The 12,482-nt window shown below is 44.6% G+C and overlaps 1 protein-coding gene across 1 annotated transcript in view; it reads left to right on the top strand.

Moving 5' to 3' along the window:
* Positions 1–11,210, top strand: part of RNF24 (ring finger protein 24) — a 51,492-nt gene extending 40,282 nt beyond the window's left edge. The window contains exons 5-6 of the mRNA XM_011975166.1: positions 6,300–6,379; positions 7,179–11,210. Of these exons, the coding sequence (XP_011830556.1) occupies positions 6,300–6,379; positions 7,179–7,317 (219 nt within the window). The 3' untranslated portion in view covers positions 7,318–11,210. The remainder of the gene's footprint in view (positions 1–6,299; positions 6,380–7,178) is intronic.
* Positions 11,211–12,482: the final 1,272 nt, after the last annotated feature.

Here is a 12,482-nt window from a genome sequence, read left to right as displayed (position 1 = left end):
AAGAGTGTTGGGGAACACTTCCCAACTCATTTTTAAGAGGTTAGTATTACCCTGATAACAAACCCAGACAAAGATATTACAAAGAAAATGCCAAACCAGTATCTCTTATGAATATAAGTGTAAAAATCCTCAACAGAATATTAGCAAAGCAAATCCTACAGTATATAAAAAAAGATTATATACCATAATCAAATGGAACTTATCCCAGGAATGCAAGGTTGGCTCAACATAAGTAGATCAGTCAATGTGATACACCTTATTAATAGAATAAATGGGGGAAGAAAAGACATGGTCATCTCAGTAGATACAGTATAAGCCTTTGACAAAACCCAGCTTTCTTTCACGATAAAAGCATTCAATAATTCAGTAAACCTAAAAATAGAGGGAACTTCCTCAGCCTGATAAAGGGCATCTGTAAAAAGCCCACAGCTAATATTATACTTAATGGTTGAAGACAAAGTTTTCCTTCTTAGACAAGGAAGAAGACAGGACTCCTGCTCTTATCAATTTTATCAACTTGTTACTCAAGGGTCTAGCCGGGGCAGTTAAGAAAAAATAATAAAGGGCATTCAGATGGGAAAGAAGTAAAACTGTCTATTTGCAGATGACATGACTTTATAAATATTATAGAATACTAAATAAAAAAAAAACTGAGAGGCTGAGTGCGGTGGCTCATGCCTGTAATCCCAGCACTTTGGGAGGCCAAGGCGGGCAGATCACCTGAGGTCAAGAGTTCAAGACTAGCCTGGCCAACGTGGTGAAACCCCGACTTTACTAAAATACAAAAATTAGCTAGGCATGATGGTGGGTGCCTGTAATCCCAGCTACTCAGGAAGCTGAGATGGGAGAATCGCTTGAACCCAGGAGGCAGCGGTTGCAGTGAGCAGAGATCATGCCATTGCACTCCAGCCTGGGTGACTGAGTGAGACTCTGTCTCAAAAAAAAAAAAAAGAAAAGAACAAAAAAAAAAAACTATGAAAGCTAATAATGAGTTCAGTAGGTTTCCTAGATATAAGATCAATATACAAAAACTAGTTAAATCTACACACTAGCAATTAAGAAAATTTCATTTGTGGCCAGGCATGGTGGCTCACACTTATAATCCCAGCACTTTGGGAGGCCGAGGAGGGCAGATCACCTGAGGTCGGGAGTTCGAGACCAACCTGACCAACATGGAGAAACCCTGTCTCTACTAAAAATACAAAATTAGCTCAGCATTGTGGTACATGCCTGTAATCCCAGCTACTCAGGAGGCTGAGGCAGGAGAATCACTTGAACCCAGGAGGCAGAGGTTGCGGTGAGCTGGGATCACACCATTGCACTCCAGCATGGGCAACGAGCAAAACTCCATCTCAAAAAAAAAAAAAATTCATTTGTAATAGCATCAAAAATAATAAGATACCTAGGAATAAATTTAACAACAGAAGCCCAGATTTATATGCTGAAAACTATAAAACATTGAAAAGACAATAAAACCTAAATAAATGGGATGACATCCCATGTTCATTGGTTAGAAAATTTAATATTGGTAAGCTGGCAGTAGTATCCAAAGTATTTACCAAATATCATCTTTTTCAAAATCCCATCTGCCCTTTTTAAGCACAAATTGACAAGCATATGAATTCTAAAATTCACATGGAAATGTAAAAGATCCAGAATAGCCAAAAGAATCTTGAAAAAGAAGAACAGAGTTAGAGAACTCACACCTCCCAATTTCAAAACTTACTATACAAAACTACAGTATTTAATACAGTGTGACATAGGTATATTGATAGCTATATAGATCAGTGGAATAGAACTGCAAGTCCAAAAATAAATTCAAACATTTATGGTCAGTTGATTTTCAACAAGGGTGCCAAGACAATTCAGTGGGAAAAAAATAGTCTTTTCAATCAGTGGTGCTGGGACAACTGGATATCTACATGCAGAAGAATAAATTTAGACATCTACTTTATACTATATACAAAGATTGCTCAAAAGTTAAAGAACTAAATGTATCAGCTAATATTATAAAACACTCAGACATAAACATAGGTGAGCCCAGTGTCATGGCACATGCCTGTAATCCCAGCTCCTTGGGAGGCTGAGGGGGAAGCTCCCTTGAGTCCAGGAATTTGAGACCAGCCTGGGCAACATAGCAAGACTCTGTCTCTAAAAAACAAAATGGAGAAATAAACATAGATATATAAATCTTCATAGCTGTGGATTGGGCAGTGGTTCTTAGATATGACATCTAAAGCACAAGCAAGCTAAGAAAAAATAGTTAAACTTCATCAGGCCAGCCATGGCTTACTCCTATAATCCCAACATGTTGGGAGGCCAAGACGAGAAGATTGCTTGAGTGCAGGAGTTCAAGACCAGCCTGGGCAACATAGTGAGGAGACCTTGTTTGTACTTAAAAAAAAAAAAAATTATCTGGGTGTGGTGGTGTGTGCCTGTAGTCCAGCTATTTAGGAGGTTGAGGCTTGAGGAGCTGGAGGGAGGCTTGAGGAGCTGGAGGATTGCTTGAGATCAGGAGATTGAGGCTGCAGTGAGCTATGATGGCACCACTGCACTCCAGCCTGGGTGACAGAGCAAGACTGTCTCAAAAAAAAAAAAATTAAAAACTTTTGTGCTTCAAAGGACATTATCCTGAAAGTGAAGGCAACCCACAGGGAGAAACTATTCACAAGTCTTATATCTGATAAGGGTTTGGTATTTAAAATGTATAAAGAACTCTTAGAACTCAGTAATAAGCCTGCAAAATAAAAAGGTCTGCAAATATTTTCTCCCAGTCTTTTCATCCTAACGGGTCCTTTGCAGAAAGAAAGTTTTTTAATTTGATCAAGTCCAGTTTATCCATTTTTTCCTTTGATTGCTTTGCTTAGGTTGTGCTTTGGTTGTGTTTCTGCTTAGGTTGCCTGTGTTTTTAATGTCTATGAATGTGCAGTGCTCTAACATCATTTGTTGAAAAGGCTTTCTTTCTGCCATTGAAATGCTTTTTGCACCTTTGTCAAAATTAGTTGGCTCTCTGATACGGGAGTTCAGTCTAAAATATATAAAGAACTCTTACCACTTAATAATAAAAAGAAAAATAAGCCAACTAATAAATTGACAAAGGACTTAATAGGCATTTCTCCATCGAAGATATGTGGTGGTCAATAAGCATGGCATCATTAGTCATTAAGGAAATGACCCATTTACACCCATTAAGATAACTATAGTAAAAAAAGACAAGAATAAGTATTGGTGATGATATGGAGAAATTACAACCCACACGTACTGCTGATAGGAATGAAATGGTACAGCTACTTTGGAAATCAGTTTTGTAGCTCCTCAAAAAGGTAAACATAGAGTTACTATATGACCTAGCAATTCCACTTCTTGATACATACCCAAAAGAATGTAAACAAGTACTCAGCCAGATAGTTATACACCAGTGTTTATAGCAGCATTGTCCACAATAGCCAAAAGGTAGAAACAACCCAAGTGGCAATCAACACTTTTTTTTATTGTTTACCCAATAAATGGGTAAACAAAATGCATTACATACATACAATGGAATATTATTCAGCCACGAAAATGAATGAAGTACTGATACATGTTACAATGTAGATGAACCTTGAAGACATTATGCTAAGGGAAAGAAGCCAGACACGAAAGATTACATATTGTATGGTTCCATTTATATGAAATGTCCAGAGTAGACAAATCCATCAATAAAGAAAGTAGATTAGCGGTTGGTTGCCAGAGATTGGAGAATGGGGAGTGACTGCCTATGAATATGGGCTTTTTTTGGGGGTGGGGGTGGCATTTGATGCAAATGTTCTGGAATTAGATTGTAAAGATGGCTGCACAAATCTATACCTAAAACCTGTGAATTGTAATATTACTTAAAGGAGTGAATATTATAGTACATTAATTGTATCTCAATTTTTTAATGGTGATGGGAAGTCACACTGGAGAAACAATCTCACTGAATACTGGAAATGAAAGTTTATTTGCAAAATATCTGTAAAGGAAAGTTGTAAAATGAGTTTGGCTCTCAGGGAACTTCTAGGAAGTCATCTGAGGCTTTTCTCTTTTTGTGATTGCCATTGACTTTGGCCACCTTTAGCATTTAACGTGTCGGAGTTTATCTTGTTTTTTCTCAGGTGGCTATAGTTTTAGGATTTGTTTATTCAGAACATAATAGCACATTATACCATTAATAGTAACTCCATTTTAGGGCTGGGCACGGTGGCTCATGACTGTAATCCCAGCACTTTGGGAGGCTGAGGCAGGCAGATCACAAGGTCAAGAGATCGAGACCATCCTGACCAACATGGTGAAACCCGTCTCTACTAAAAATATAAAAAATTAGCTGTGTATGGTTGGCGTGCGCCTGTAGTCCCAGCTACTCGGGAGTCTGAGGCAGGAGAATCACTTGAACTCAGGAGGCGGAGGTTGCAGTGAGCTGAGATCACACCACTGCACTCCAGCCTGGCGACAGAGCAAGACTCCGTTTCCAAAAGAAAAAAAAAAAAACAAACAAACAAACTCCATTTTGGAAAGGCTACTAATCTAATTTTGGGTCCTGGAAAAATAAGTGAATAAAAATAAGCAACTCATCCAACCTGTGCGTCAATAGGATCAGTGCTAAATCTCCAGAGGACAGTCCTGACCCTGTTTCGGAAGGTGGGGCTGAGAGGAAAACTGGCTGTTGAAGGCCAGAGGGCCAATCACACAGTCTAGGAGATGGGAGCATCATTCCCTCTTTACAGGTGGGAAGCTGAGGCCCAAAAAGATACCACTAGGCTGAAACTGCTGGATTCTTACCTTTACCAAAGCACAGCTTATTCTCAACCTCCCTTCAGAAAACAAAAATGGGCTTGAAAACAGTACTTCCATTATAAAATGTAGACAACAATAAAAACAACTGGCATTGGTAGACCGCCTTACTGTATCCTTAGCCCTGCCCTCCAAGCTGAGCTGATGACAGCCCTGTGTGGGGTGGGGCAGGTCATGTCCTTATTGTACAAATGAAGGAACAGAGCTCTGTGAGGAATCTTGAGGGCAGAGGCCACACAGCTAGTGTGTCTGAGCCAAGGCCAGCCACCTATCCTGCTCTCCTCCCTGCTCCCCTGCCATCTTGGTAGGGATGCTGAGTCCAACAGAGCACAGTTATCCATTCTCCTCCTCCTGTGAAGATCCTGTCTGTCGTACACACAAGGCCCTGAAAGCTACCTCAGCAAGGATGTTTAAAAACCAACATGGCACTGTTCACTGGGCACGAAGAGCCACATGTCCTGCCTAGATGATGTTATATAACCTAAGAAGACTGGGTTACGTGTTATAGGTTAAGAAACTAGTGACAGCAAAGCCATCAACAGTCCAGGCTAGAAATGGTGATGGCCTGAACCGGGATCCTTGGGAATGGACAGGGAAGCAAGTAGGGAGGAAGGAGTTCAACCACTGGGCAGGAGAAAGAAATGGCACAGTAGCACATTAGTGCAGCAGAGCTGGGTCCCCAGCCAGGCCTGGCCACTCTCCAACTAAATGGCCTCAAGCAACATTATTTTCCTGAGCTTCTGTTTACTCATCTGTAAAATGGGTCAGTGTGGTGACACGTGGTATCCACGGGCCCTGGTGAATGCCCAGGAAACAGTGTTGGAACCCAGCCCCTGGGTACGAAGGCAAAGGCCTCTCTCCAAGCCATGGAGACTAATCATCGCCTGAGAGCAGTCCTGGTCCCATCTGCACATGTTCAAGAGTTAACTGAGTCTTCAGTAACTTTTTATATGACAAAGACACTGACAGAAGGACAGTGCCAAAGTGGGAGGCCTCAGGAACTATAAATAGCGTGTTACTGCAAGCTGTACCACAAAAACAGGAGAAAAGATTGCCAAGCCTTGAGCAGTCCCTTTCAGTGAGTGCTTGGGAGCCAGGCTGTGCTGCTGACAAGGTGGAGAACCCAGGGAGCCTCAGTCCTTTGGCACACCAGGAAAGGGACAGCAGGGTAAGCTGGCAGATGTGAGAGTAACCCTCCCTCAGTCCCACACTTCTGATGCACTGAAGTAAAGGCAGCTGCCTCTTGCTTTCTGTCTTCTCCCATCTGCCCACCTCCTTGAAGATGTGGGACAGGAAGAGCAGGAGACTCATCTATTTGGGCCTATTTCTTTTCATTCATTTATTCATTCCTTTTTTTTTTTTTTTTTTTTTTTAAGATAAGAGTCTCATGAGTCCCTTCAAATGGTTGAGCCTTAGGAGCCTACACTCTACTTTGTACCTGGGAGGGTACTTAACAGACACCTGGCTTCATTTGTGCATTTGTCTTTCAGCTCTGTGCAGTGTGCCTAGAAGACTTCAAGCCTCGAGATGAGTTGGGGATTTGCCCATGTAAGCACGCCTTCCACAGAAAGTGAGTATTGGTATGGAATTGTTTAATGGGACCCGAGTTTGAGGCACATCGACCAACTTCTTTTGGGTTTTAGGGCAGTGCCAGACAAGCTTGATGGCTTCATGATTGGTCTGTAATGCAGAAAGCTGACAGCACCCTACAGGCGGAATGTGTGTGTGTGTGCGTGACATTAGGAGACAGCAGAGTGGTGGAACGTGACCACCACGTCAGAACTCTGGGCAGAGAGCCAAATGGGTCTACAGTTGGAGCCCAAGCAATAAACAGCTATTTAGCTGGAACTTTCCAGTGAGAGCCTCCATCTCCTAAAAACTTATTTAAATCAAAACCATAGTTATTTAAAATCAAAATAAATGAAGTCTGGATATAAATGGTAGTGTGGGGCCCTCTCCTCCCACTTCCTGCAGACATATTAATATTTCTCATTCTCTTACAACTTTTTGTTTTGTATTTCTGTTAGAAAATTTTATTTTCCTACTTCTTATGTCCCTCCTCAGTGTACTTTGTTCTTGTAAGGAGTCATGGGCAACTGAGGGTATCACATACTATCTGTGGCTTCACACGTGGAAGATGGGAGGCTCTAGAAGGAGGAGGGGATTGCTGACCCCTTGGCCTCTCCCCTCTCCTTGCCTCTGTCTCTTCCCTCTCTCCAGGGGGTGACATCCATTCACCACCTAGTAGGGGAGCTCGTTGGACCATACAGTAGACATTGTCCGGGTGACAGATATGGAGATGTTCAGCAAAACAGCCGTGCCATGAGCATAGGACTGATGTCTTCCCCCTGTGGTGTCTCCTTCTGCAGGTGCCTTATTAAGTGGCTGGAGGTTCGTAAAGTATGTCCCTTGTGCAACATGCCAGTTCTACAGCTGGCCCAGCTGCATAGTAAGCAGGACCGTGGACCCCCTCAGGGGCCCCTTCCTGGGGCAGAGAACATTGTATAGCTTACCACAAGGATCAGACTGTTGCTGGACACGACATCCGTGTGGAGCCAGGAGGAACACAAGCGGTGTCTGTATTGGCTGCTCTCTACCTAGGACACCAGCTGCCACTTCTTTTGCCTCATGAAGAACTCTTGGGCCAGCCAAGCTGGGAACCTGGGTGTCTGGGTCTTGTGACAACCAAAGCACTTTGACACTACCCCCTGCCGAGAGAAGAGGAGTGGATGAGCCTGCGGGTTTGCCTCAAGAAACTTCATGAGGGTCTCTTACTAACTCCATTACACTCTCTCTCCTGGAGTCTCATCTCCATGTCAAGCAGGAGGGTAAAGAAGGGAACTAAGAGCAGGTCTTTAAAGCCACACCCCCACCTGCGGATGGATGGGTTTCTATATAGGCCATGCAGGCCTTTGTAGCAGCAAATCCTTCCAGCAGCCCTTGAGCCAAGTAAAACCAGCACAACCAGCCGCCAGTGGTCGGTGAGGCAGTGCCCACAAGGCTCATATTATATTCCTTTGATAAGGCCATCTTGGAACCCAAGGGCTTTGAGTAGCAGTGTCCCTCACCACCCATTTCCCCCTCAGGATCACAACACCTGCTATCAAATCATCTAAGCTGAAAACATTAGATGCACTTGGAAAGGCCTAGTCAGAAGCCATTTCCTCTTATCATTTCCCTCTCCTATGCACCAGTGAGGCCCATCCAGAGCCCCAGCAGGGGGTGGGCCCTGAGTCCACACTGTCCCTGAGTGATCCAGGAGGCTGCCCACATCCCCACATGTGTACTGTGGTTCCAGTGTAGCTGCTGTGGGCCCACTGCCACCGCCTCAGGAGGGAGCCACTGTGAACCCCTTGAGTGGCTCCAAAGAGCAGTGGCTTTTTGAGAATGGCCCATACTACTGGCCAAGCTGGATGAAGGGGATGCCGACCCCTTGGCCTCTCCCACTCCTCCTTCCATCTCTTCCGTCTCTTGCCCTCTCTTTCTACTTCAGAAAAAAAAAAAAAAAAAATGCTTGTCATTCACTTTTTAACACTTTATCCCAAATAAGGTCCCTGTGTAATTCTGCAGCTGGTGATCCATTTGGAATTGTAAATAATTTCAGGAAGCTCCTGCAGGGCTGTCCACCGTTGGTGTGTGCCTCAGTATTTGGACTTGCGAAAGTGAAAGTGTCTTTATAGGAGAGAAACGCATGCTGCTGTTTAGCTCTTTCTGTCCAACTTTTCTAGAAATGACTCAGAGTCCATTAGGATTTGTGAATATTGTATAAATTAGCTATGGAAAGCAGCAGGTCAGATGGAAAATTCTTTTCCACAGCCCTGCTCTCCACCTCCCTCCATCTTAGGAGCGCCTGCCTCAATTCCTCATCAACTGCTTTGCTCCACTCCATCCCATAGATGTGAGTAGGGGAAGTTTTTCATTAGGAATACAGTCTGTGTGACATGGAGAATGGATGGAGGGAGCTTTGCTACTCTGCTCTTGGCATGACTCCAGGATTTTTTTCTGGAATCCAACCTGTGTCCTCTTAGGAGAGGGAACCTGTCTTTGGCTCAGATGGCTGGGGTCAGATGAGGAGGAAAATTTCCATTAGTCTAGAAAAGTGCTGGACAGAATCCAGTTTGGAAAATTACAAATCCAGTTGGTCAAAATAGGCCATTTCCTATGTGTGACCTATTCGTGGTATGCCAACTGGACTGCTTCCTAAACAGGACAAGGAAAGTGAGGAATATTTTTATATGAAAGCCTTAGCCTGTCTGGCACCCATGAAAAGAACTACGTATGCACTCCTACTTTCACCGTCTTTTTGCATTCTCTATTTGTAGCACGATAGAATTGAATGCTGCAAGACACCCCGTTTATAGTGAGCTGTTTTCAGTGACCAATGTCAGAAGGAGGCTTGCTTCTGGACTAGCCTCACTAATTACCAGCAGCTACCATTTTCCATGGAATGGCCTTGGGACAGATGTCACTTCTCCGTTATGTTGCTCTAATAGGAAAGAGAATTTTTTTCCCCCAAAGAAGGAATTTCCTATGATCAGTACTGCAAATTATTGCTGCTCACAGCTTTTGCAGGATTCTAGTCTTTCAGTTGCAGCCTTTTTCTGTCCCTGTGCATCAGTACTAACAAAAGACAGCCTCACCAAGTCCGTGTATTTGAACAGAGGCAAGTTAATTCATCCCCCTGTGTCAGAGCCACAGGCATGTTGAGGGGGTTGACACGTAGCACTGGACCAGGGCGCAAAGCCCAGATAGTTCCAGCCGTGAGAGGAAAGCACAAGAATGTCTGCACTCTGCACTCGGCACCATCTTGGGTCTGCTTTGCCTGGATGAGGGACCACTAACAACCTTCTCAGCACATGTGAATGTGGAGTGATTTCAAAATGCATTCATTCTGCTAGGACTGGGCTGGAAGCTGGAACAGTGAGAGTACTTTTTCTGCTCGTCGTCACCTCCCTTTCTCAGCGTGACATCCTCCTGCAGCAAGCCTAGTATCACTAACAGTAGTTCCTGCGACTCTTAGCAACATAACCTGAATATTTGCTCCCTGCATCTGGGTCCTCCACCAGGGCAGGCCTGTGCATCTGCATTGCTGTACATGCAAATAGAAGGCCTTTTAATTTACATCCTCCTTTAATTCTGATTAAAATCACAGGGTTTTTTGTTTGAAAGACAATCCTTTTTTTTTTTTTTAAAGAATGAGTTAGGGACCCCTTTATACTCTCTTAGCTAAACACTCGAACCCCATGGTAAAGTCACCCTTTCCACATCTATCTTCAGGAGTTGCTGGGACTTGTTACTGCGTAGATGCGTGGGGATTCTGGTCTGCTCTTGGACCACTGGCTGGTATCCTTTGTGTGTTTCTTAAGCAGCTCAAAGATAGAATGTTGCTGGTCTGCTGTGGGTTAGTGGAGCATAACTCAGCCCCAACTGGACTCCATGGGTGGCTGAATCAGTAGTAGTTGCTAGGGAGACATTTGAATTCAGCTAGCTTCAGAAACGGAACAAAACCAGCCTGACTTGATTCCTGGTTGGGTCGGTATCAGACACTAGGAAGTTGACATCTGCTTTTCTTTGCCACTTGTGATTTGGTTAGGCCTGTCCCTGGCAGATAAGGTCCTTGGAGCCTGTGCTTGCCTAGCCAGGGAAGGCAGGACAGAAATGGCCAAATAGGGGCAGGTGACCTCTGGGAAGGTCTGAGCTGAGGGATAGAGGGGACCTCCCACCATTGCCGGATACCCTGTTCTTGACAAGAAGATCCTTTTCCCCAGTGCCAAGCCCCTTGGATCCATCAGAGGAATAGCCTTGGGCCTTGTCCTTTTCACAACCCCACTTCAAAATCATGTCATCTCCATGGCCTGATCCTGCTCTAAGCTACTTTGAACAAGTAGGAATTATTTTTCTGAGAGGCTTTTTGGGAATTATGAAATCCATTCTGGGCGGTATCCCCAGAGCTCTAGGCAGAGTGCTGAGAGTGTTGCCTCTTGCCACTCACTAGCCTCAGGCCTTTCTGCAGGTCAGCCTCTGAGTCTCTTTTTTCCTTATCTACCACCCAGGTATTGTAATAACACCCCTGGCACCTCTTGTGAGGGTTAGCTGGTGCCCAGAGCCTGGTGGGCAGCAGACCTGGTGCCATGGGGGCTGCTGATGCCACATAACATTATCTGGGTCACATGGGTTCCTCTGCTGTCATGATAGGAATAGAACCTCAGCCAAAAAGCCTCCTGAGCTGTAGGGGTTTTCCCTGAGGCCCAGGTTCACCTGGCCGCTTTCTTCCTTGGTCATCTCTGCCTTTGCCCACAGTGAACTCTGACTTGGTTGTTCAGTGCTGTGTATTCCTTTCTTAATGTTTTGAATAGGTAGTCCATTCACGTGGTTCACAAATCATAAAGTAGTTAAAAGCCTTTCTTGAGTTCCTGATGCCCAGCAAGCTCAGCTTCTCACTCTGAGTACTTACTCTTAAGTTTGTTCCTTGGGTATCCTTCCAGAGATCATTTATGCATGTACACACATGTGTATGTGTGTGTGTTTATAATTTTTCTCCTTTTCTGCTCATGCGATACCAGACAAGTGTATTCAAGGAACATTCCTACTAATGTGGGAAGAGCCATCCCAGAAATCAGAATACAAAATGTGAACCCAGAATTGGGGGATATTTTTGCAATCACATTCCTGTTGAATAAGACATACTTTCATTTTATTGCAACATACTGAAGTTTAGTTTTCTATACAAATCAGAATCTGCAGTCCCTCCCTTACCCCAAATGCCCAGCTAATCCAAGAGCACAACCAGATTTTTCTGATTGACTTTCTGTGACAGGATGCTCAAGATCAGGCTCTAGCTGACAGCAGTGGCACAGGCCTCTCCCAGCTCTGAGCAGCCTCTGCAGGTGCCTGGACAGCTGCTGGTCCCTCCCTGACCTTGGCCAGTTCCAAGTGAGGACCAGTGGTGATGTGTGGCTACAACTGTGGGGGTCTCTTAGGCAAACTCTTGTGTCTTTGATGCAGGAGTCTGAGCAGCAGCAACTGAAGGCTTCTATTTTGTGGGGCAGACATCTACTGAGCAAGCACACAGTGAGTCTCATGTTTAACTGTGGATATGCCTGAATGTCCAGTGTCAGTTCATGAAGCTGCTCCCTTTCCCTCCCAGCTTTTTGTTGTTGAGACAGGGTCTTGTCACCCAGGCTGGAGTGCGGTGGCACCACTGTAGCTCACTGCAGCCTCAACTTCCTGGGTTCAAGTGATCCTCCTGCCTCAGTCTGTAGCTGGGCCTACAGGTGTACACCCTGGCTAATTTTCGTATTTTTTGTAGAGCCAGGTCCTGACTCACTACGTTGCCCAGGCTGGCCTCCCGACTCTATGCACACACTTTGAAAAGAAAATGCTTCCGGTCAGGCATGGTGGCTCACGTCTGTAATCCCAACATCACAGCACTTTGGGAGGCTGAGGCAGGCAGATCATCTGAGGTCAGGAGTTCAAGACCAGTCTGGACAATATGGTGAAACCTCCTCTCTACTAAAAACACAAAAATTTGCCCAGCATGGTGACGCATGCCTATAATCCCAGCCACTCAAGAGGCTGAGACAGGAGAATTCCTTGAACCTGGGAGGCAGAGGTTGCAGTGAGCCGAGATCACACCACTGCACTCCAGCCTGGGCGACAGAGTTTTTTGAGAC

The sequence above is a fragment of the Mandrillus leucophaeus genome, unplaced genomic scaffold, assembly GCF_000951045.1.
Source record: "Mandrillus leucophaeus isolate KB7577 unplaced genomic scaffold, Mleu.le_1.0 Scaffold101, whole genome shotgun sequence".
NCBI classification, from domain to species: Eukaryota; Metazoa; Chordata; class Mammalia; order Primates; family Cercopithecidae; genus Mandrillus; species Mandrillus leucophaeus.
This window is presented reverse-complemented; position numbering and strand designations above follow the sequence as displayed.